Below are 24,878 nucleotides of genomic sequence, written 5' to 3' on the forward strand. Positions count from 1 at the left end.
AATAAATTCGTTCAGAAAAACAAAACTACAGATCAGTTGCATTTCAAATGGATATGTCAATGAGTTTTGTAACGAAAAACGTTGGTTTTTCACAATACATATGTACAGGATTGAGTGTGCATTTTATATGAGCTCACAAAACAGTGAAATAACACATTCTTTTTTTGTACTAATAAAAATGGGTTTCTTCATTCATTAAAATATACAACACGTGAATATGGCAAGTATAAATAAACAACTTACAATTTTTTAGCATAAAATAAATATAATTTTAAAATCAAGAAAATTAGTTTAAATCCTTAATGAAGCAATAATCAAACGTCATAAATATTAAGTACATGTAAACAGATGCGTTTTTCAGTTCAGTAATATATGTATATTGATTTACTTACAATTTTTCTGTTATTTTTTTTAACCGATATTTCCATTTTGACTGAAAATATAAAATAATAAAAGTATTATGTTTATTGCTTTTTGATTTTGTGCATAGACCATGTAATCTTTATTTCATGGCATGTATTTAGAGGGATTATATAATACGTATAAGATTGTAACTGACAGCTATTATTTTCCGAAATCATATACATATGTATCTGCACACGATTTCCTGGGAAAGATTCTAATATTATATGTATGTATGTACGTTAACCAAGTGATTAAAATGGAAATAAAATATGACTATTTCATTTTATGATATTTACTATTTACCCCAAGGATGAATCAATCTTCAAATTGATCAATGTGGTAAGAATATATTGACATAACATATTTGTAATTTTTAAGTAATATACATATATATACTTATGAATTGTTTTGAAATCAGAATTGATTGTTTTTTTTTGTATTGAATAGAGTGACTGAATACTACAACACTGAGAACAACGCTTTAATCAATTTGGATTGCTTTCTTTGTACTTGTACTTTTGTTTAAAATTAAACTGCAAGAGAAAGTTTAATTATATGATATATGTATGTAGGTATAGCTAATTTTATTTTCGGAATCATATATGTATTATATTCTGATTGGCTTATAAGTATTTACATCTATTTCGTTGAGCATGGATTATGGTTTATCAAGTAATTTTATGAATTAATGGTGAGTACAACATTTTGAATTTAAAAATGCAATAAGTATAATATAATAAATCAAGCATTTGATTTTATTGTTATCAGAAATGAAACACGTAATATACATATGAATATATATATGTGTATATATATATATATATATATATATATATATATATATATATATATATATATATATATATATATATATATATTTGTGTCCAGTATTTAATAAAAATAAAGTAAAAATCAGGAGAACAGAGAAGAGATTCCACATTTCGAACATCTCCAAATAAACAGTGAGATCATAATTTTATAAACTATGTTTTAAAAAGTCAATCCAATAACTTACAACTAAAAGTCATTGTGTATTTGTATTAAAAACACATTTGAAAATATGATTCCATAATGATTCAAGTGATTTTTATATTAATTTGAGAACTTTCACGGGGTTGTGTATTTGAATCTGATTGTAAGTTTGAACTAAATGAAATTATTTTGAACACTATTCTTAAACATTCTTCAATTTAAGCACATTAAATCAAATCAAATAAATATACGAGTGTTTGTTTAATGATATAAGCATTTTTTAACTGATGATAAGTTGCAGTTCAGTTTGTTAAACTGTTTGTTAATTTGTGTATTAAAAAAGCTTTCCGCCAAATAAAAAATTGAATAACTCATATATTCATAAATAAAAAGATTAGCATTTTAATTCATTTTGCAGTATATACATACATATATATACATGTATATGTTATGTATATATATGAAAGTATGGCATATAATATATTTTATGGCTTACAAACTACGGTGCATTGTTTTGGTGTGATTCATTATGGAATACAATATATATTATATATGTATACATATATAATACATATGTATAAATATATATTATATAGTTTTTATGCTAATTATATCTCACTTGCCTTAAATCATATTTTTGTATATATATTTCAATAGCTTATAATATCATATTCATAGCGATTATAACCAGTATATTGTAATTTTCATTAATAACTAAAATATTAAAACTGTACTTAAAATTAATTGATTTGATTTTATCCATGTTTTCATATTTATTAATACATACATGTATCATATATATATATAAATAAAATTATATATATATATTATACATATCCAATCTATTTCACAGGGTCGTCTGTTAGCAGATTTAATTTCACTACACTGGAAATAAGTACTAAGATAATTAAGGCGGTGTTTTTAGTCAAAGTCTCAGGCAATAGAAGATAGAGAAGAACGTTTTATAGCAAGACATGGAATTTTATCTTCAACAGGAAAAGGAAAACTTCATTAAGTGAGGCACCCAGTCTGTAATTGCCATAGTTTTTGGCTGAATAAAGTCAACTAAAATTTCACAGGTGAACCAAATCAACATTTAGAAAATTTTACAGAAACATAAGCCATGTATGATGAATGATAAGTCTTCTCTAATAGTTTTTAGTATACAACTTCAAACTAACAAAGTATGTACATATGTACATGATCATATCAATTTGAGTTAATTTAACGAATGTTTAGACTTACTTTTAAATTTAGACTTACACCACGCAAACTGTTGAACCACAGCGTTGATTCTAAAATTTAAACCATGAGGATATATCTCTTATCATGTTTGTTTTTATGAGACTTTGAGGTTCACCATATTTTAAAAAACATCGAGAAGGCATATCGAGAATGTTTGAGGAAGAAACATAGTTTTTTTGACCCTTTGCCCATATTATCATATAATCAGGGAGTACTATCCGGCCATTTGTATCACGTTCCAAGCGGGCAACATTTCCTAACAAATACATTTTGTATCAAAAGTGTTGGGGCACAGCCTCGTGTGTGATATGCGCTGGCTGCTTCACCAAGGTTTGCGCTCCCCGCTATTGTTCTTTTGAATTTTTGTTACTTTTATACATAGTACTTATATATATGTATATATATATATATATATATACTTTTTATCGTTCGTTTTATCTCATCAAAATCTTATAAATACAAATTTTTGGTCATACGAAACAATCGTATGACCGTAATTGTATAAACGCATATTAACACTAATGCTTTTATTTCGCATATGTATAAACACTTCCACACATGCGTGTGCGTGTGTGTTTATATATAAATATATGTATATGCATATATTCCACTAAAATGTACAGTTTTTTTTTGGTAACCATAATGCGTTACGTTATCATCATTCGACGTAACGTCCTCGTGCACTCGAAATTAATACAACAAAATAAATTAAAAGTCGTAATCCTATTTTATATTTTATAAGTGTATATATTACTATAACCTAGTTCATTTTTAATTCATTTTATATGAAATTGGGATTCTTTATGCATTATTATAATGTTGTGTAAAATATGTACATACGTGTGTGTATGTGTGTGTGTGTGTGTGTGTGTGTGTGTGTGTGTGTGTGTGTGCATGCATAACGACTGTTATAAATACAATTGATATAAAGCAACATATAAAAGTTTCAATGTAAATAAAGTCTCATAGCATATTTTACTACAAATTATACAGCTATCGGAGAAGTGGCGACAGACTATTGAATTTCTGAAACGACCCAAAATATGAACAGCTTTGTCATTTAATGATAAATAAAATAAAATTATACATATATCATAAATATGTATATATTCTTATTTATAGTATATATGTATATATCTAATATTCTTATAGTAGATAATGGTGTTTCATATATCTTATACTTACATATGGCTATATTTACATTTGTGGCATACATTCGTACACAAATATAATGTACATTGGTTTGCACGCACACACACACTCACACCCACACACCCACACACACACACGCACACACACACACACACACACACACACACACACAAATGTGTATGTTAAATTTTTATTTTTATTTGATTCCTAGCCTAAGGAATGCTATCTAAGCTAATCTTTTTTCTAAAATTGTCTACGATATTCCTAAATTGATCTATCTACTTTTCATTTCGGATGATTTTTAATAAAAATCTCCAATCTCAATAGAAATGCATCGCTCGCAGATTCACGTTGAGCGGCAATAATATTATATATATTTTAATAATGTCTCGGAAGGAAGAAATGAAATCACTGGTAAAAATAACAGTGAACTTTCATGCTCAATTTATATGTATGCATATTCAAAGTTGGAATTGCCAACAAACTAGTATTCAATGTTGTCATTAGTATTGCAATATGTAACAAATTTTTACATATACATACATATTATATTTCTCATCGACAAGTCATATTAATTAATATATGTTTATTTTTTTTTTATTTATTTTTTTTTTTTGATCGAACATCATTTTTCGATAAATGAAAAATAAATCAAGAAGAGCATTTTCATTATTAAAATGAAGATGACATACATATTTTATTTCTGGCTTTGCGGGTTGGCAATTTCAATTAAATTACAGACATGTGAATTTAACATGAATTTTCAAACAAATAATAATGGGCTCTTAATATTTTTTTACCTATCTATGTGACTCACCTTGTGGGTCGTTTTATAATCGGAAATCGTTCCTTAAACACATATTGTAATCAAATACACACACACACACACAAAAGATTATTTACAAGTTGAAGATATTTTTTTGGCAATTTTAGCATTTCAAGATGAAATCAATAATAATTTTAACGGTAAGATTTAACATCACCAGTAATCATCGAAATTATAACGGTTACAAACCAATTTATATAAAATTCATAGAAAACACGACATTTTTTTATTTTGTCGTACGGACAGCACATACAGAAAAGCACCATAGTAGCATGAGACAATAGTCATGATCTACAATGTACTAAAAACCAACCGTTACGTCAGTTGTATCACGTAGTTTTGATCCATATTTTGATAAATCATTATCTACATACATATATGTATAGTGAATCTATTAAAATAATAATAATAAATTTACATATTAAATTTACTAACAAATAGACATCGAAATGCAACTAAAATTTGTTTGGCTTTTAAACTATATAATAATACATACACAGATAAACAAATAAAACACGCAGACTTGTTTCAAGTCAAATTATAAAATTACCACTCCATTCTATATACGAAGTTCAAAAATTGCAAAGAACTCATTCATATTGCTTCTTATATAATCAACAATAAAAACAAAATAACATATATAATAATGATTTTCCTTTAACATATTGATACTTAAAATTAAATTATCTCATTTCTCCTATCTAGTTTGGTTTATCTTAATTTTAATATTATTAGTTAATATAATTACATTTTACATTGGTTATGGCATATATGTATATAAGTCATATTTTTAATATTATGTATGCATGTATGTATGTATGTATATATATATATATATATATATATATATATATATATATATATATATATATATATATATATATATATTTATTTATGTATATATACTTAGTAATTGTGAAACACAACCTTCTTTACCGTTTTTTTTTTTAATTTTTCATTATATAATATTATATATTCATATATGTATGTATATATATATTGAATTGTTTAATATATAAGTTATACAATAATATAACATTTCCATGTTTTCTCCAGATATTTTTCAATCCTCGTTTTTTATATTATTTATGTGTATAAACGTGCATACATCCATACGCAGACACATACACACACGTACATATACAAATGCGAAATGTATGTTTTCACGCTCATTGGTTTAACTTTTACATTATAAATTCGAAGCATGCGATTGCATATAACATTTCAAAGTATCAAAAATCTTAGCAATTATTTTAAGCACAGCGTGGACGAGGCATACTGAATCCCTTACATGTATATGTGTGTGTGTATGCACACGTGTATGTGTGTGTGTGCGTGTGTGTGTGTGTATTCTGAAATCAATAAAATGCTATATAAAACACAATAGGCTATGTATAATATATATATATATATATATATATATATATATATATATATATATATATATATATATATATATATATTCACAAAGACGCAAGTTTGTATCTGGTGATAATTAATATTGTGGTTGTATGGGATTCGCTGAAGCATGATTGGATAATTTCAAATCTTCAGTGACGCATTGACATTGGCTGATGTAGCCAGGGGTGTTGGGTATGGGGCTCGCGACCACGTGGCGGCTGCGCCGGGCTTCAAACCAATAACCCCGGAGCCAACCACTCGTCCTCCGCCAGCTGAAATTTTACACCACGTCACTAATTGTAACACCACTTATACCTGATTGTCTAATGGTGCATTATAAATTGAAAATCAGTGATCAGTGTTTTGTTTTATGAGGACGCACAGTTAATTTTTTCAATTTCCAAAAGATTCTTACATTTTCCTTTTCACTCTTGCAACAAATTGGTTGATTTGGATTTTACGAAGTCTATATTTTTTATACAAGAAATTTCATTGCATAAGAAGTTGTTTTTTAGAAGTGCAAAAGTGATCATCGCCCATGTATTTTATTTCGAATATAGGCGCATAAATAATGACATTCTGTATTTGTTATATGTACATAGAATGATTGAATAATATAATAGTACACATTGGTAATTTCCTCATTGTACGTAACTATAAGCTGATCGATGTGTAAAGTGTATTTAGAAAATACAGATCTATTTTTTTATAAAAGTTATAATAGTAATTTATTATTTTTTGTTTATAACAAAAATGAACAGTTTTACAGTGCAATACAATATCAAATTATATCAATGAAACGACAGTAGTTTTAATTTTCTATTAAAGTGGGATTTATGCATAATAACCAATGGTTTATTTGTCAAAAATGATATTATAACTTATTTCATACATCAATACATTAAGCTCTCGGCTTTTGTTTTTAACGGTGATACAAAAATCATTACTTATGCGCCAAAATGCAATATTATATATATGTATGTATATAAATAATAATTTAGTTAAGCATGGTTTTCCAAATAGTATAACGAAAGTTTTGAAAGGATGAAAGATTTCCTAATTTTCAGTTTATAGAAAAAAACCTTACAAAAAAAAACATGACTTTTGAAAAATCCAATTTTTTGATGACACAAAGCTTGTATTATGTTGATGGAAGTCTTCGTGAGTAATCTTCTGCAATTGTATCAAATCTATTCTTGTTCATTAAAGAGATTTACTAGCTGATAGCCTACGTACCATTGTCTTGATTTTATTTATAGTACACGGTTGGGGCCGTCATGATTCTTGCACATTACGTTATTGTGTGTGCAAATACAATTTATCGGGACATCATTGACTGACCTGGAACTGCTGGACTGGGTATGCAACCATTCCAGGTGGCTGGGGTAAGGCAGGTGGCAACTGGGGTGGCGCCTGTGCCCCCGCAATTCCTTGCCAACCACCCATGCTGAAATATTCATACAACGAACAGTTAGTTCAAAGTGCATTCAATAATATATTAAATAAACAGTGACAGTACTTAAAACATATTATATTGTGTAATGTATGTATGTAGTTGATATAAGAAGTTGTATAAAACGAATAGAATATTCTCACCCCATGTATTGTTGCTGGTATCCTGCAAACTGACCGGCGTAGGAATATCCTTGAACACCTTGAACTCCTTGAACTCCTTGTACGCCCTGAACACCTTGCACACCCGGTAGGAAGCCTGCTGTTGGTGGCAGTTGATAGCCAGCACCGGGGAACCAATATCCTAATTGGCCACCAGCACCATATGCAGCACCAAATGCACCATACGCCGTACCTCCCAATGTCTGAAAGTCATAATGAGCACGATATTTTAATAAATTTGATAAAGCATAGTCTATCGTTTATTATTTATTATTTATTTCTAATTACACTGAGAAAAAAAAATTAACAGAGCGGAGATTATTCAATCTTTACTAAATTTAACCCACTGAATTCGGATATAACAATGGTTTTTGTTGCTTTCTTCTCAGTCTTGAGATATGAGCGTTTATAAAATTAAGCAATTTTCACAGATTTTTCCCTTTTGCAGTCTTTAGCTGAAAATCTAGTATTACTGTGACAAACATGAGTACTGAAATCAATAGTGAGATGGTTTTTTCTAATGATTGTAATTTTTTTTGTTTTAATATACTTATAATTAATTATCTAGCGAATTTTAAAAGTCAAAAGTATACTTTTTTCATACATAAACGTAGTGAAATAAATATAGGACAGGTCTAATAACTGCGTGATAGCTGGAGAAAAAAAAATATTTTTGACTTTTACAATTCGTTAGATAATTATTTCTACGTATTTAAAAGCAATACAAAATTACAATCAATAGAAAAATACCTAACTATTTATTGATTCCAACACTTAATTTTGACACAGCAATACTAGATTTTAAGTTGAAGACCGCAAAATTCAAAAATCTGTAAAAATTGCGCATTTTTTAAACGCTCATGGCTCATAAACGAGAAAAAAGCAACAAAAATCATTATTATATTCGAATTCAGTGGGTTAAATTGTCCGCTCCGGTAAGTAAATAACGTGTTTTTTTTGTTGCTCCATGTTATTAAAATTAAAATAAAGGAAATATGTACATATATGTAGGCTTATATTATACATATACATAAATATTAAACTGACGTGTTTTGATAATAATTTAAAGCTACATTTATAACTATAATGTACATACATATAAACATTATTATGATTTAAGTAAAATTAAATTAATGATAGCATAACGACTCAAAGGATGTAAATTTATATAATAATTTATCACTTTTATGAAATCATTATTACCAATAAAAAAATGCGTAAACTATGATGACGGAGACAGAGCTCACAGTATAAAATTTATATTTATATATTTTTTAATATAAAACTGTTGAATATGAATTGCAAAACATTCACTTCTACGGTGACTTACATGCATTGTTTTTTTTTTACTTTATCTATGTATGTTTGTTTGTATGTATGTATGTAGTAACAATAGATGAAGTTACGTGATCATGAGAAAATTCGATCTCGAAATTTTGACTGACTGAAAGTCAGAATCGATCACTGATAACATTTCCATGGTTTAAAAAAATGTGTTTGTGGGTTAGTATGTGTTTATATATTTTGGAGATAATTTGAACACCGTCAGTCCCATCAAATTAAAACTTAATATCGGTTACTGAAATGTTTTTCGGTATGTTGCAATTTCTTTTTAAATTTTATGTTGACTAGAAGTGTTTTATAGGTCTCCTCTTTTTTTATACATATGTATATGTGTGTATGGTTATGATATGAAATAAAAAAAAATGAATAATGTATAGACTGGAATCGTTTAGCCATATTGTATATAAAAAGTAGGTATGAGAAAAAAAATAAAATTCATCAGTTGGTAATACTTTAGTGACCTGTCCCTGTGTTTGGGCATTGTTGGGGTCTCCCGATTCTTTTCCCCAGGAGCACTTCACTGCTTGACCGTTGATATCGGCGTTGTGCACAGCAACGATCGCATGGGTTGCACTCTCTTTCGTGGAGAATCTGAAAATTGACAATAAATTATTTAGCGTGTGTTTGCCAATCGGTGACGCATCGTTCAATCAATTTTTCATGCGGGCCGGGCCGTAGTGGGCCTTTGCTCGGAAATTCGCCCTGAATAAGTTATTATTTTACGAAGCAGGGGTGGCAAACGGAGACAGGGTTGTAGCCTTTGGATAATTAAAATGAAGACGAGAGGGGGTTTGGCAAACACGAGACCGGAGACGGCAAACTTGGCACAATTAAGGCGCCCCTTTGTTTATCTTAATAAAAGTATAATTAAAATAGTCGTCTTACAGGCATTTCGGTTATGCTGGTAGTCAGTTGTAACGGTACCACATTGACGCAACGCAATGATGACAACATTTTAATACATATGTACGTCTTCTTGAAATGTTGTAGATTATTTGATAACATGCCTGAGATTTCAATGTATAATTATGTAAGGTTTATAATTCCAGGAACTTTATGATACTTTGTATAGATATAGATACCAAGAGAAAACTCGGCCCCAGAAGGGGGGGGGGGGAAATGTAATTTAGAGACAAAAAGTGATTAAAAATAAAAATAAATAATTGTGCGTTTAATAAGTACATGACTGCTTATGGGAAATTTTGTCGACGATTTCATCACCGCTGGGAAGACGGGAATTTGCAGGCTCCGCATACATCGTTTACCATTTCGGCCGGGCTCTTAAAAAAAGCGGGACTCAGGAAATTTGTGCCGTTTCCCCTCTCCCCTCCCCTCTCTTCTCGCCCCTGGGTATAATATATGTTTTAAAGAATATTTCAACAGACATCCATTAAAATAAAATATGATAAACGCAATGAAACACGCTGTAGAGGACTCATGTAACCACCAAATATGCGTAGTGGTTTTTGGAATTAATCGTTTCATATTACCTATGCCATGACGTAATAATATGAGATAAAATACAATTTTTTATTAATTTAAAAGTTGACAGATACAAATTTGAATAAGCAATCTTAGAAGTCGTATCATTTACTTATCAGACATTTAATTATAAAGAAAGTCCACATTTTACAGAATTTCAAATTGGATAGAAATAATGTGGGCCATTTTTGTTAGAATAAAAGAACTGGTTTAGATTATATATTATATAATAGCTACATCGAGAACAAAATACCAGTATTAAATAAAATGTTACAAAAAGACTGGTGCACCTGTATATGCTTTCGATTCCCAAGTGGTTTGTGAGCAGGATCACATTTTTTTCTTCCTCGGGATAAGACTACGTATACATATACCTACTTTGCTTGATTACCTAAGCAAGTCCCTAGCGTAGCGTAGTAAAAATTCAGAATCTATTGACTCTGACTAACCTTTCTGACGATATGGCGAAAATATGTCGCATAGAGGACTTTTCAATTGATATATGTAGTAATGTAGGTATGTTACAAAAAAAGGGTCAAATCGAATCTGGACCGTTTGCTTTACACAAATACCTATGCATATACATATGTACATGTGAATAAATGTATCTATACAATATGATAGTTCCGATATTGCTTACCTGACGAACGCGTATCCTTTGTCCTTGAAGACTCTGATTTCTTGAATCGTGCCGAAGGGCTGGAACGTCTTCTGCATGAGATCTTCACTAAGGCCGTTGGTGAGACCACCACAGTACACGGTACAATTTGTTGGCGAGCTTTGGTTGTATACTTCGTCGAAAGTCAACGGCTTCGAGTTCACTGTAAAACCACAGATACATTGATAAATTGAAATTGTGGTTTCAGGCCAATGACAACGAATTAACAGCCACATAGCATCCCTCCTACCAATATAAATATATGTATAGCTCAATTCCTATCTTACAATTTCAGATAATTCTGTTGAATTTAATGACATTTTATTAATTAATTGTGTTTCGTCCGGAAATTTTCCCTCCTCCACGAAATTCATTTGATTTATGATTTTTGTAAGAAACAAATACAATTAAAAAGAGTTAAAATTGTTATATAATCAAAATTAAAATATTAGCTGTAAGGAAAACTGGTATCGGTTAAGTAAATCATATCAATGATCTTTTGACAATCTTAAAACTAAGAAATAATTAAAATCGATTATAATTAGTCGAACAATATATAAAAGTATAAACATTAGCAGCTTTTTTTAAGCAGAAATATAGTTTTAATTGTAAAATATAAAAAAAATATTTTATAAAAAAAAAATATTTATATATAAAGTAAAATTAATTTCATGTCCTTATTTTGATTAAAATATATGTAGGAAATTATTGTTTCAAAATAGTGTAAAATATGTGATGAGTTTTTCAAATATTAAGCAATATTATTAAATAAAATACTATAAAAAGTTTAAGAATAAAAAATTTAAAATTATCTATGTATAAGTATACATACATATTTACGTACATATAATAAAAAATATAAAATATAATATAATATTAAATATATACATCAGTACATATGTATTTTAAAAATCTTTGAATTCAGTTTTTTAAATAAATATGTACATATGTACATAGTTTTGAAAGCTACATATACATGTTATAAAACTGAATTAATTTAATGTTTACATTGAGAACATCTTAAATTAATTAATATTCAGTTTTTGTATCATCGGTGGGCTTTTCGATATAAAAAATATTACATTAGGGGTGTTTATTATAAGAGAAAAGTATATATGCCTTATATTTCACGATTATCGCCAGCTAGGTTTTTTAATGTGAAAAATTCGTGTTCATGTCGCACAAACAGGGCTGATACATAAAATATGTAATTTTTCAGGGTCTTTACGACGGATATTTACACTAGGGCTAGCACAGCTCCAAAAAGGTTTTATGCGATAGTAAAATCTATTATGTAGATACATATATCGGACGAACAAACACACATCGCGCGACTTATTTATTCTAAAGATTAAAATTTATATACGTATGTATGTGTGTATCATCTAAACATACATAGAGATTATTTAGATATGTTCATACGCCAAATTTTCGATCGTTGGTAAATTTAACAAATTTTAAATATGAAATATGTATTGCGAGACATACAATATCATATATTCGATTCGTATGCTTGGACCATTATTTATTTATTAATTAATTAACAGCTATAATATTATATATTAATACCAAAATCAAAATTTATTGGAAAGAAAACGTTTCCTTTATATTTTAATTCCGAACCGTTGCCTGTAGCGCCATTTGTGCATCTGCAAAAGTAATACCGAGAAGGGCTTGTCACTTCAAAGAGATGTAAAGTTAAATCGTACAATTTCTGTTGGCGATTTTGCGAGTATTAGAGAGAAAACCTTTTTGATCTGAACCCATGATCTTTTTCGCGAACTGCTTTTTTTCTTTTCATCTTTTATTCATTTGGAAAAAAGAGGACGAAATTGAATTTACTACAAAAAATAAAACGTTCAAATAACTCTATGAAAAAAAATTGTATAATGAAAAGGAAAGGCAATTATAAATTAGCTGGAGGCAAAGGCGTGTCATTTGCAAAGTGGTTTGTCCCAATGGAATTGATAAAACCTAGTTAAAAGCACATACTCATAAAGTCATGCTAAATTAAAATATCGTATGATGAAATTGTAAAATTCCTAATTGTAATTTAATTATTATACAATTTAAATATTTAAATAAAACTGAGGCACGTACAAATGTATAAGTACATTTTATGTATCAACTGATATGATATAAGGAGCATACAACGAAAATTGTATTATTTTTTGTGTAACGGTTATGGTTTCGATTCGGTTGGTTTAAATCCCAATTACCCACTACTTCGTCGAGCTTCCTTGAACTTTTACCTTGCAAAAATAATTACCATGATGTTTGCCGTCGTACAAGCGCGTATAAACGGTCGAAACGAGAGAACAAATAAAATTACACAGCGTCTTGTCTAGCCCGCGGTGAATTGTTGTTACTTTGGGGAGAACAAGCCGCTCGTTACACAATATTATTATAGCAGAAATTGCGGGTACTGTCTAAAAAGACGGCCGGGTGATGTAATTATTTTCAAAAGTGGTAAATTGACGTTAGAAACCATAAATTTTCTTTGATTACGCGGCGGACATGCCGAGAAAAGCCCTACGTGAGCGACGGGGCTATTTTTCCCGCCTCGTTTTTCTTTTGTGAAAAATGAAATGGGCTTATGAAACCATTTCAAATACATTAAATATAATGTGGAACAGATTCATACATTTAATTGAAATTTAATATACAAATAGCAGCTACATTCGAATTAAATATAATAATAATTTATTTTCCCTCAAATCGTACCATAAAACGATGTGTGACAATTTGAATTCAATAATATAAAAAATGGATATCAAATTTCATGTTCAACAAATTTTAAATCAAAAACAGACGATACTCCTTCCATTCAGGGGTTGTTTTTTATATTAAATTTTTCAGCGTCATATTGTAAAAAAGGAAAAAAGTTCTTAAAAGAAAATTAAATGGTATCGCATATCCTTTGATAGAAAAAAAACGTTTCGTTTTCGATAGCACTTGTAAAGCGAGTCGAGAAAATTCTTTTCAAACGTATTTCATATATGTATGTATGTATGTATAGGTATGTATCACAAGATTGAACCGATCTTGCAAAAAAATATGACCAATTAGTCTACATATACAATTATAAGATGTTGAATCGAGTACAAGCGAAGGTTTCCTAAGTACATACATACAAAATAAGTATTTGTAATTAAATGTAAGTGATGTTTCTGTATTGGAGGAGTAAAAGCCCAGGAGCTGTTCAGAAAGAGCGGCCCAATGGAAATCAATTTTTCTGACATGGGTCGTAATTAACCTGAAAACAGATTGTGTTTGTTATCCGGAGGCCCTAGGCGGTACTAACCCTTTATAAGGGCAAATATCTACCTTGTAATATTCGGTACAAAGACTCCTCCCCGTTCCTGGAGCCACGTAAATATAGACATTGTTACGAACTGAATCCCTTGCCTTGCTAGTATAACCACTCATTACATAAAGAAAGCGATAGTTTTAAATTAAAAAAAAAAACATGTACCTCCCGGGGAACAGTATTCATCACGTAACATCTCAATTTCCACATTTCACAACCTTTGTTGCTAACCGAGGATAGGTTTATGGATCATATTAAATCAAGCCTTTTCTTAAACACAAAACAGTTGAAAATGATAGTTTATTTTTTTAAATGTTGGGCCAAAAATTTGTTGTACAGGTCTTTTATTTGATGAAGTCTCATCGTGTAAAAAACACTCTGCTACCAATACACATGTACATATTGCTAACAAATGCAAGAATTTTGCGGCGTGGCGATTGTGTATACCGGCAGAAACATAAGTTTTAAATGGTTCGGTGACTATTTCGATACTAATAATAAACCTTGTTGATGATTCAGATACCGGCGTGGATTTGGAAGAAGTCCTAGGTGATATGGAGATTTCTTATGATTTGATTTATATTTTATTTCCTTAAAGCTATTTTTTTTAATAATTTTTATTTACTGTACTTTTTATATTAAAATATAAAGTAATTAATTAATGAATTATATTTTGCCTACATACAGTGGCGGATCAAGTAAATGGGGGGCCCGAGGTGCCTTTGAAATATGAGGCCCCCACTTCAGTAAAAAAATTCCATCATCTTTTTTTACCACGCTTTTCAGTATATGGTTTTTCATTAGGATTTTACAAAATCATATTTGTTTGAAACACTAACAGTTTTTGGAATAAAATAGGTACTATTTTAAAATAATATGTAAAATAGGTATTAATTTAATTTATTCTTGGCCTACGAACGTATTGTGGACTGTGATAATAATTTGTAAGTTGTAAATTTTGGTAGAAAAAGCCCATTTCGGAGGCCCTAAGTGCGCGCTTATTTTCAATGTATAAATGTTTCAATGTACTATGAAATATATTATTACTGCTGGCTAAACGATTTTTCTGCCGGTATAAAATTTACACGCATTTGTTTCCAATACATATGTACATACATACACAAGACATTAATAGATAATACATATTTCGTGAACTAAAAGATCTGTATACATACTGCCCTGTGTAATTAATATTACAATAATATTTGAAAACATTAGACTAAAACTACACATTTTATAGCCGAGCGTGAACTTCGAGTGCTTTCATATAAAGTGTATACATTTAATCACATCAAACATGCTTCACATGATAATGATTACAAACAAAACAAAAACATTCAGATGTTATAAATGTTTGTATAAAACAACTACAAAATAGTATAATTTGAAATATTACATGTAAAAGTTTATAAACGACGTACGTTTTCGTATAGAAGCTTTCGTTGGATCAAACCGCTTCTCAACACAACAACAGTATGCGATAAACTAAAAATTACACTTTTCTTATCGAATACAACACAAAAACCAACTAAAATCTTTTCGCATTTATTATTTGTATGTAATGCGGATATCACACCATTGAGGTGCGATCTCGAAATGTGCATGCTTTATGTCTGTGTGTGCTCGTTGAGTGTGCAGCCGCCTTAATGGCTTATTCGGCACGTGTCGTGTACTCGTATGTGTATACTCACTGTCTGGTTTGGCCGCTGGTGGTTTCCTGGTTGCCCAGTTGGTCCTGATCGATCTGGAGCCGAGCCATTGCCCGTTCATGGCTGCTATTGCAGACTCCGCTTCCTGAAGTCAGCAAAAAGGGACAAATCAGTGATTAATAACCGTTTACGACACGCCCCGGCGCAGCCCCGACGAATCCGTCGTTGCGAAAATTAATTTGCCTAATGTTATCAATTTCTTTCCGTCAGCCGTATAATAATAGACGAAGTGAAACGTTGTAAAAATGAGGCGGCCCCGTGCCCGAGGTATTTATTCTATTAAATTAAATCTTGCCCGGGAACGAGAATTTCCATCTAGTGTAATTCGGCGAGAGCACAATTTAAATGAACTTTAATTAAAGGTAAACTTTGGCCGAACGTTGTGTATACAACGTTATTCCTAACGCTCGCCAAATTCGGCGGTTCTCATTATTAAAATGTGATTTTTTCATAATCAAAGCACGGCTGAAAATTTTGATTGTATCGCCGAAGGAAAAAGTTGCTACGACAACAATCTGGCCGGGAAAAGAATGATGAATTTAAACGGTGTATTTTTAACGTATATTCCAAACAAATTAACGCTCATTAATTGAATTGCACGTAATTTTACCTAATGGAACCTATGATACATTTTTGGTTTTCGCAAATTCGAAGGATTATTTTTGTATCACAAAAATTTTGAAATATTATCAACATATACTGTTGATGTAGATGTAATTTCACGTATGAATGGCAAATTCTAAATTTTCTTTGGGGAAAAAACAAATATAGTAAAATCATACAGGTATTTACAAATGTACTATACATACATATATATTACAGTGTTCACTCCAGTTCGTTCATGAATATACTAGTTTGCTGATACTCAAACTAATGGATTTAGTGTATGTGCTAGCAGTCAAAAGCTATCTTAATATACACTCATCAGGTGTCACCTGAAACTATTATGTCAAAACTTTTGAACTCTCAAAATGTCAAGTATTTAAAAGGGAAATCCTATGGAAACCACATTGCAACGTTGCTATAATTCCCATTTCTGCTAATATTAAAAATATTACAACTTAGAGTACAGTGTGTAAAGGATGAGACAAACGATTGAGAATACTTAAGCTTATGCCCAGTAGTGTGTGAATGAACAAACTATATATGTAGTTTGTGTTTTTTTCTTGTATTTTTTTTTCAATTTGATTCGTGTATGAACAAGCTAGTATGATCATGAACGAATGAAATGGACATAAATACATACCAGTGGTTTGAGGTGGATATTTCTCTGTATCTATCGCGCAGCTTTACTTACAAGGTGTGCGCGAGTAGGATACAAGAGCATGCGATATGACGTCACAGCGTGCAATTGTGTCCTATTCGCGCACACCCAACTAAATCTGTGCGATAGAAACAGATAAATTTCCACCGCACGCCACTGTTACATATGTATATACGTAAAACGTACGTATTTTCGCGGTTATAAATATACCAATTTCACATGTATTATATTTACTAATTATTCTTAGTATAAATCAAAATTTAATATAATAAAATTCAGAAAACATCTACGTGGCTCGAGTGGTTTGTTTTTCGGTTTATAAAATTTTGCTTGTTGAAAAGATATTTTTTTAAGCGATCAAAATATATTATGAAATTCGATCCATATTAAAATGGAATAGAAAAACAAACTTTCTTATAGAGTTGGAGAGGCTGTAGCTACATACTTTCATTTTATGAGACCTTATGAAAGCAGATTCATCAAAAACATTCTCAGCCAAATATAGCTTAAAAAATTTCCACAAAACTTAGTATTTAATAATCTATATACATATGTATATAAAATTGAATGTCTGTTTATCTGTTTGTCTGTCTGTCTGTCTCGTATATGCTCCTAAACCACTCAAATTTCAGGATTTATTGTATGCATGTCCGGGAAGCTTACTGTAAAATAAAATCGCCCAAAAACGGGAACGGAAACGGGAAAAACGGGAATGAGCGCCATTGCAACGCAATAATATCAAATGTTTTCGCGTCACGACCTGCGTTAAGGTATAAACAAACAATTGAATAATTTCAAATGTGTTCGCTGCATGAATTTTTCCGACAAATGGGAACGGGAGCGAGAAAGAGAACGGGAATGGGAACGGGAACGCAATTATTGGAATGGTAATTGCAACGAATGCCGTTATTCGAAAGATACTTTGTATGTAAGGTTTGTTGGGAACATCGAAAACAAATCAAAGTTTCTATGACGACGATATCGACATCGTCGAATATTTACTATAGGTTGTAATGTGTACTATAGATTGTTTTGCCACGTTTAAGCTGTTTATATTACAAACACTGAGCGAAGCCGGGTAAAAACACTAGTAATATATAAAATACAATGTCTAAATTCCCTTCTTTCGATAATTACCACTGTGAATAAATACAAATTATTCACAAATTGAAAAAAAAGACTGCATCTATGTATGTACAGATAACGTAAAAAACGAAACCTGTCAAACACCGCATTACGTCAAAAGGATTTCAGCGATTTTTTATTATTGCAGCTTGATAAGATTTTTAATTTTAAACGCCAATTTATGTAAATGAACACAGTCACGTGCACACCTATGTATAGCCAACGTGTTTATGTGTTTTTGTATATAAAAATATGTATGTACATATGTACATATATACGGGTTGCCACACCTTGCCCATTAAGCCATATAGTGATTAACTCCACCCGGGAGGTTGGTGTCGGGGCTGCCGACACTCTTAATGCATACATAGTGGTCCAAAAAACAAAACAACAAGCGATACTATTTATGTACAACTTGAATTAAACAACGACAGCAAAATAAAATTAAGCGTTGTTAAAAAAAACAGTTGAAAACAACCTAGTTGAGGGTCGATTGAGCTTATCATGGCTTGCGGCTGTTGTGAAAATATTTTTGTAAGAATTCACCCGTGTCGAATCTGGCAAAGGGGAGAAAGAACGCTAGGCGTATGTATGTATGCTTAACAGTGTATTTTCTTTATACTTTTGATGTTATTTTTTTCAAATTAAAATAACAATACCGAAATCTCGATGGGTGAGTGCGCTCTTCTGTGCGATATCATCATCTTCTTTTTTTCCGAGTAATGTTTTTGTTTGCACGATACCCTCTCTCTCTGTTTTCGCTTTTTAGGGTTTGGGCATTTTTGGCCATGGTGAAAATATATATGTATATATACATACATACATATATTATATAAATATAAAAGTGCGGAATTAATTAGGGGCCACGAGACGGACACTCCGTGTTTTGTAGGTCAAATAAAAAGGGTGTGTAACCGCATTGTGGATTCCTGTGTAAAAACCAGCTCGAAATATTAAACGGGCAAGTCTCACGACATTATTTTGTATACACGTGCTTATGTGTGTACAAAAATTGTATTGCTCACACGCAAACATCCAAACAAAGGATGGAAATTATTTAACTTTTCCATTTAATTTAATATTTCAACTTGCATACGGAGAGAGAGAAAAGAGAGAGAGGGAGAGAGAAACACCAAATCTCACAATTTTCTTCAGATAATACAATACATACGCATGTAAAAGGTGTTTTTTTTTACTTTATCTATGTACGCAGTAACGATAGATGAAGTGATTTTGTGATCATGCGAAAGTTCGATCTCGAGATTTTGACTGATTCGAACTCAGAATCGATCACTGATCACGTTTACATGATGTGTGTCTGTGAATTTTGGGGATTTTTTGAACACCAATAGTCCTATCGAACTGAAACTTCGTATCGGTTACAAAATTTTATGTTGACCTGAAATGGTACCTCCTCATAAAGGTGTTCTCTTTTTTTAAGGTTTTGTATTAAATTATCTCCCAAACTACTAACCAAATCAGACTGAATAATATATTTTTAACTCAACCGGAAGTAGTACTTTTACTCTAGAGAATCGAGGTTTTTTGTTTTCCTCAGAAATCATTTGGTTTATTGAATTTAAATTTCATATCTAGAAGTTTAAACTTAATACCAAGTTATGTATAAAATTTGGTGAGCATCCGTCAACCGGAAGTGGCAGTTTACTCTTGTTCGATTTTTCTTCCACTATTTTTTTCGACCCCTTAAACATATATGCTCTTCACGAGAAAATTCAAATATAATCCTTGTATCAATGTGATGAAAATAAAAAGAAAAAGGAAGTGGGATATTTTTCAATTAGAAAAGTCGAAAATGTTGTGACCACACCATTTTTTCCACACTCCTGAACGTATCAAGCTGAAAATTTATATATTTTTAAAAGGTATAGAACTAATAAAAAAAAAAACCCACACTAATCATGGTAATTGGAAGATAATGCTATGGGCGGCGTGGCTGGTTCGAATAAAGCGCAATCTGGAAGTCAAATTTTCGAGGAGCTGGGGCCGTATATCGGCAATAACGCGGCGAAGACTTGCAAGTCGTCCATCGTCTCTAATTTTTCAGCATAGACTACCGACTTCACAGAAAATAATCAAAAGGTGTTAAAGGAAGTCTATTCATGTAATTGAAAATCACGGGGACGGGGGTGAAGGCCCGGGCGGCACCGGGGGCATTCGCTGGAGGGGAACTTCGTAAAAAAAAACAGTTTTTATGACGATTTGATCTTTTTTTTCCGATTCAAATAAATTTAATAAAAAAATAAATTAATATTTACTATTAGATTTGCCATGTTTAAGCTGTTTATATTACAAATACTGAGCGAAGTCGGGTAACACAACTAGTGTACATATAAACAATCAAAATAAAACAAATGTATCGTTCGAATGCGATCCTTGGTATTTACATCAAAATCAGTGACCTTTTCAGTAAAGTCTATCTAATTTCGTCACATCACGCTTCATTTCTCTTCGGGGGCTATTGCTATTATTATATTTCAAAATGGCGCTACTGTCGTGATTTCCAGATATATGTACATATGTAGTACATATACTCACAAAAATCAAGATATTTTGAAATTGAATTTAAAAGTTTCGTTTAACTTTCAATTTTAGACTAAAACACTAACATGTTTTAATTTCGATTGCAGTGAATGTAAAAGAGGGTTGAACTCTGGTAGACTGGTCCAAATTTGAGCCACGTGATTCTTTGTTGTTTTTATTGTACACGTACATATGTAGGTGTTTGTATTGTATTTTGTACACGTGCACGTGGTGCGCGCGCGCGAGTAAAACTCTAAAATTTCTCTTACGGCATCTGCAGCGTGTCCTGGCAATAAAATGTCCGCCGGGCGCCATTTTACGACCGCCATATTTTTATTGTCCCGCCGAAACGTGCCCCGCCATCTTGTTTTCGCTCCCCTGGCACAGTTTCCGCATCAAAACTTATAGATGGCGCACCGCACTTCAACCCCATTTACATCAAATAAAATTATATTACGGGATGCGATGCCTAAGCCGTCCGCCCCTCCCCTTCGCGACCCACCACAAATTTCGTATATTTAATGTGTCGTATCGAGTTTGGCGCTTAATTGTGCGAAATGTCTGAATTATTCAAACGCGGAACGTATCGGAGCGGTGGCCCTATTTCTTCACATTCGAAAGAAAGCGAACGTGATCGACGCGAAAACACGCCCGTGTAATGCCGATGTTTGCTTTCTCGGAGATCATGTCTCTCAGAGTATGTATGTATATTAAAAACGACCACGACGTGGCTGACTCAACGTATCATTAAAATTGCATATGACCGTCTGTAGCGTGACGCAGAGAGGTTTGCGACCTTGAGCACAAAGGGTTAATTAGAAAAGTTATTAATGAGATCATATATAATTGACAACTGAGTAACAAGAAAATATTATCACGGGCGGCGAACTTTATTTATATATAAAGTAACTACATAAAATGAGATTATATTATCAATTAGTTTTTAAATTTGATTGCGTTTTTCCAATTATTTCAATTAGCTATTATTAAATAACGCCAGTGAAAGAAAATTGAAAAGAGCAAAATTTTGTATATGTATACGGACTGTGGAGTTGGATTCGTAAAAAATCAACCGACTCCAACTCCTTTTTTTTTATTATTTTCTTTATTACGGCATGAGTCTCTAATTTTATTGAAACAAATCCACCAATACGTTGAAATTAAATAATGTATTTATAAAAATCATGAATTTGTAAATATAATAATTAAATTGCATGTATTTTGATGTGTTGTGGCCAAAACTGATCGTTTTTGATTAAATTTATTTGTTTGTGTATGAAATTCATACACATATGTACACTATGAATGTACTTACTTTTTATTTATACCTATTTCATTAAATAAATTGGGTTATAAGTTAATTTTTAGTGATTTTTTTAAATTCCTTTAATTTTTATATTTTGAATATCGCTAATATTATCATTACTAATAATTTTATATGTTAGCAAGAAAAGTCGATCTACATAACTAACATCGTTCAAGTTGGAGGCGGAATCGGTAATTTTTTTTTTCCGCTGCTTTATTGTTTTTTATGATTGTCTTAAATGTATTTTTGTTTGTGTAAATACATATGTTTTGTTTTTGTCATCTCTAATTTCTATAGTTATTATTTATAACGCGTATCAAGTCATGTCATATCTAAAGAATATCTGATATGAATTCCGGATAATCTTAACACGTATTTAATTGAGAATATCTGGGAATAATTTCGGATCTTCTTTAGATATGACATGACTTGATACGCGTTATAAATAATAACTATAGAAATTAGAGAAATAAGATATATGTATAATGATAGATCGATGTACCTACATGTACTTAGGCATTGACTTTTATATATATTATATAAACTGTTTCTGGCGAGAAAAAGAGAGAAAGGGACCCGCGCATTCCAAACGGGAAGCTAGCAGCAAAGCATTATTAATTCTATGGAATGAAAATTTACCGCAACTTTACATTCTTGTAATTACCTGTAGGGAAATTTACGAAAATCTTAAATTTAAATTATATTTAGAAAATATAAAATAAAAAGATATTTTGTTTAAGTAGTTATTAAATTTAAAATTATGTAATATTACAAATACCGAACTAGTTACATATACAGAGGTACATTATTATGAATTATGACTATTTATAATTTTAGAATCACTTTTCTATACTTTTATTGGCCTTGAAAAACTACCATAGATTTTTCCAGATAATTTAAATTGCTTAAATTAAAGCACATACAACATGTAAATGAATTTAACTTTACGTATAGTATATCAATCAAAGAATCAAGAATTCACTTATCTTCGGGAAAGCCGATCAATACCGACAGTCAAAATTGCAAAAAGTGACCCAACCGAAATAAAAGCAGACCAGGCGTACATTCGAGCAACATCGAACGTTCCGTTTTCCACATTTTCCGCCAGCGCCGTGCCACCTCGCTCTCCAGGACACTTTCCGAATGGAGCAATCCGAGACGAGCACAAAGGCTCAGTTTTGATAAGCCGAGTAGTCATGCCATTGTTTAGGCTTTCTTTATGCCGAGAGAGCGGCGCGAGATTGCGGTGAGATGCGTCCATCGGGGGTTGGCGCAATACGTGCACACTGCTAAATCCCACAGCACGTCGACCATTTTGATATTGTATTTAAAATGTGCCAGTCGAGTGCAAACAAACGGCCACTATCGAACACACCCCTGTCTGCGGTTTACATATACGTACATACACAAATACACTGTACATGTATGTATGTATATGATATATTTCGTTCGAACGGTCGAATCGACACGTTTAGGCGGACACGTTGAGCAATATCTGGCAGTGTACTTTATACGATCGGGAACAAATTGCGAACGTGTTGATGCCACGCTGTAAGACGCATACGGTCATATAAAATACATATGTGTATTATATATGTACGCAGTGGCGTAGAGGATAAATGGCGCCCAGTGCAAGCATTTTTTTGCAACCCCTCCCCCTCCCTTTGTCATATTTTATGATGAGTAATCTCAGTTTGTAAAAATCAAATATGTATAAACTACAAGGTTTTCTGTATTGTATTCATTCTTAGTATTTTCAAGCGTTCAGCCACAAAGTACGTATGTACATACAAATGTATAGAAAGAATACACTTTTAATATATATATATATATAAATATAATTATAAAGCCTAGAAAGACTGCATATTCGACAGACGGATTACGAAGAGCACCCATAAAAACATGTTTTCGACGAGTTTTATACTTTTAGAAGTGAAATTTACCATATAATATGATAAAACAATAAATAAAAAAGGATATTTTGCCATTGCGGTGCCTCCTAAACTGGTGTACCCGGGGCATCGATACTTCTGTCGTTCCCCCCTTGATACGCCACTGTATGTACGGTACAGTACAGGTGTACAGGGTTGAGTACAGTATAGGGTTGAGTACAGTATAGGGTTGAGTACAGTATAGGGTTGAGTACAGTACGGTACAGTACAGGGTTGATCTAAACGTTATTGATGTTGCAATTTTTTTTATATAAGATGTATTTTAAATACATTTGATTTACGAAATATTAAAAATATCATTGGAAATTTGAATTATTTATTTCAATTTATTTGATCAAAAAATAAACTAGACGACATTTATTATATTAGCTGAAAGCACCATTGTGAACGTACAAGATTATGATGAAGATATTAACATCGTTGAATATAATTTATTTTCGATTTAAAAAAAATTAATAAAAAAACAAATGACTGTTTACTATTGGATTGTTTTGCCATGTTTAAACCGTTTATGTATATTACAAATACCGAGCGAAGCCGGGTAAAACCACTAGTCTAATATATAATTTCGA

General features: G+C 31.2%; 1 protein-coding gene across 1 annotated transcript in view; it reads right to left on the bottom strand.

Annotated features, from left to right (window-relative positions):
* Positions 1 to 6,231: 6,231 nt before the first annotated feature.
* Positions 6,232 to 24,878, bottom strand: part of LOC143923217 (cytotoxic granule associated RNA binding protein TIA1) — a 46,178-nt gene continuing 27,531 nt past the window's right edge. Inside the window, exons 4-9 of the mRNA XM_077446773.1 lie at positions 16,101 to 16,203; positions 11,082 to 11,262; positions 9,421 to 9,550; positions 7,598 to 7,818; positions 7,343 to 7,448; positions 6,232 to 6,273 (exon numbers count right to left, since the gene is read on the bottom strand). Coding sequence (XP_077302899.1) covers positions 6,232 to 6,273; positions 7,343 to 7,448; positions 7,598 to 7,818; positions 9,421 to 9,550; positions 11,082 to 11,262; positions 16,101 to 16,203 — 783 coding nt within the window. The remainder of the gene's footprint in view (positions 6,274 to 7,342; positions 7,449 to 7,597; positions 7,819 to 9,420; positions 9,551 to 11,081; positions 11,263 to 16,100; positions 16,204 to 24,878) is intronic.

Source organism: Arctopsyche grandis, chromosome 3 (assembly GCF_051622035.1).
Source record: "Arctopsyche grandis isolate Sample6627 chromosome 3, ASM5162203v2, whole genome shotgun sequence".
Classification (NCBI taxonomy): domain Eukaryota; kingdom Metazoa; phylum Arthropoda; class Insecta; order Trichoptera; family Hydropsychidae; genus Arctopsyche; species Arctopsyche grandis.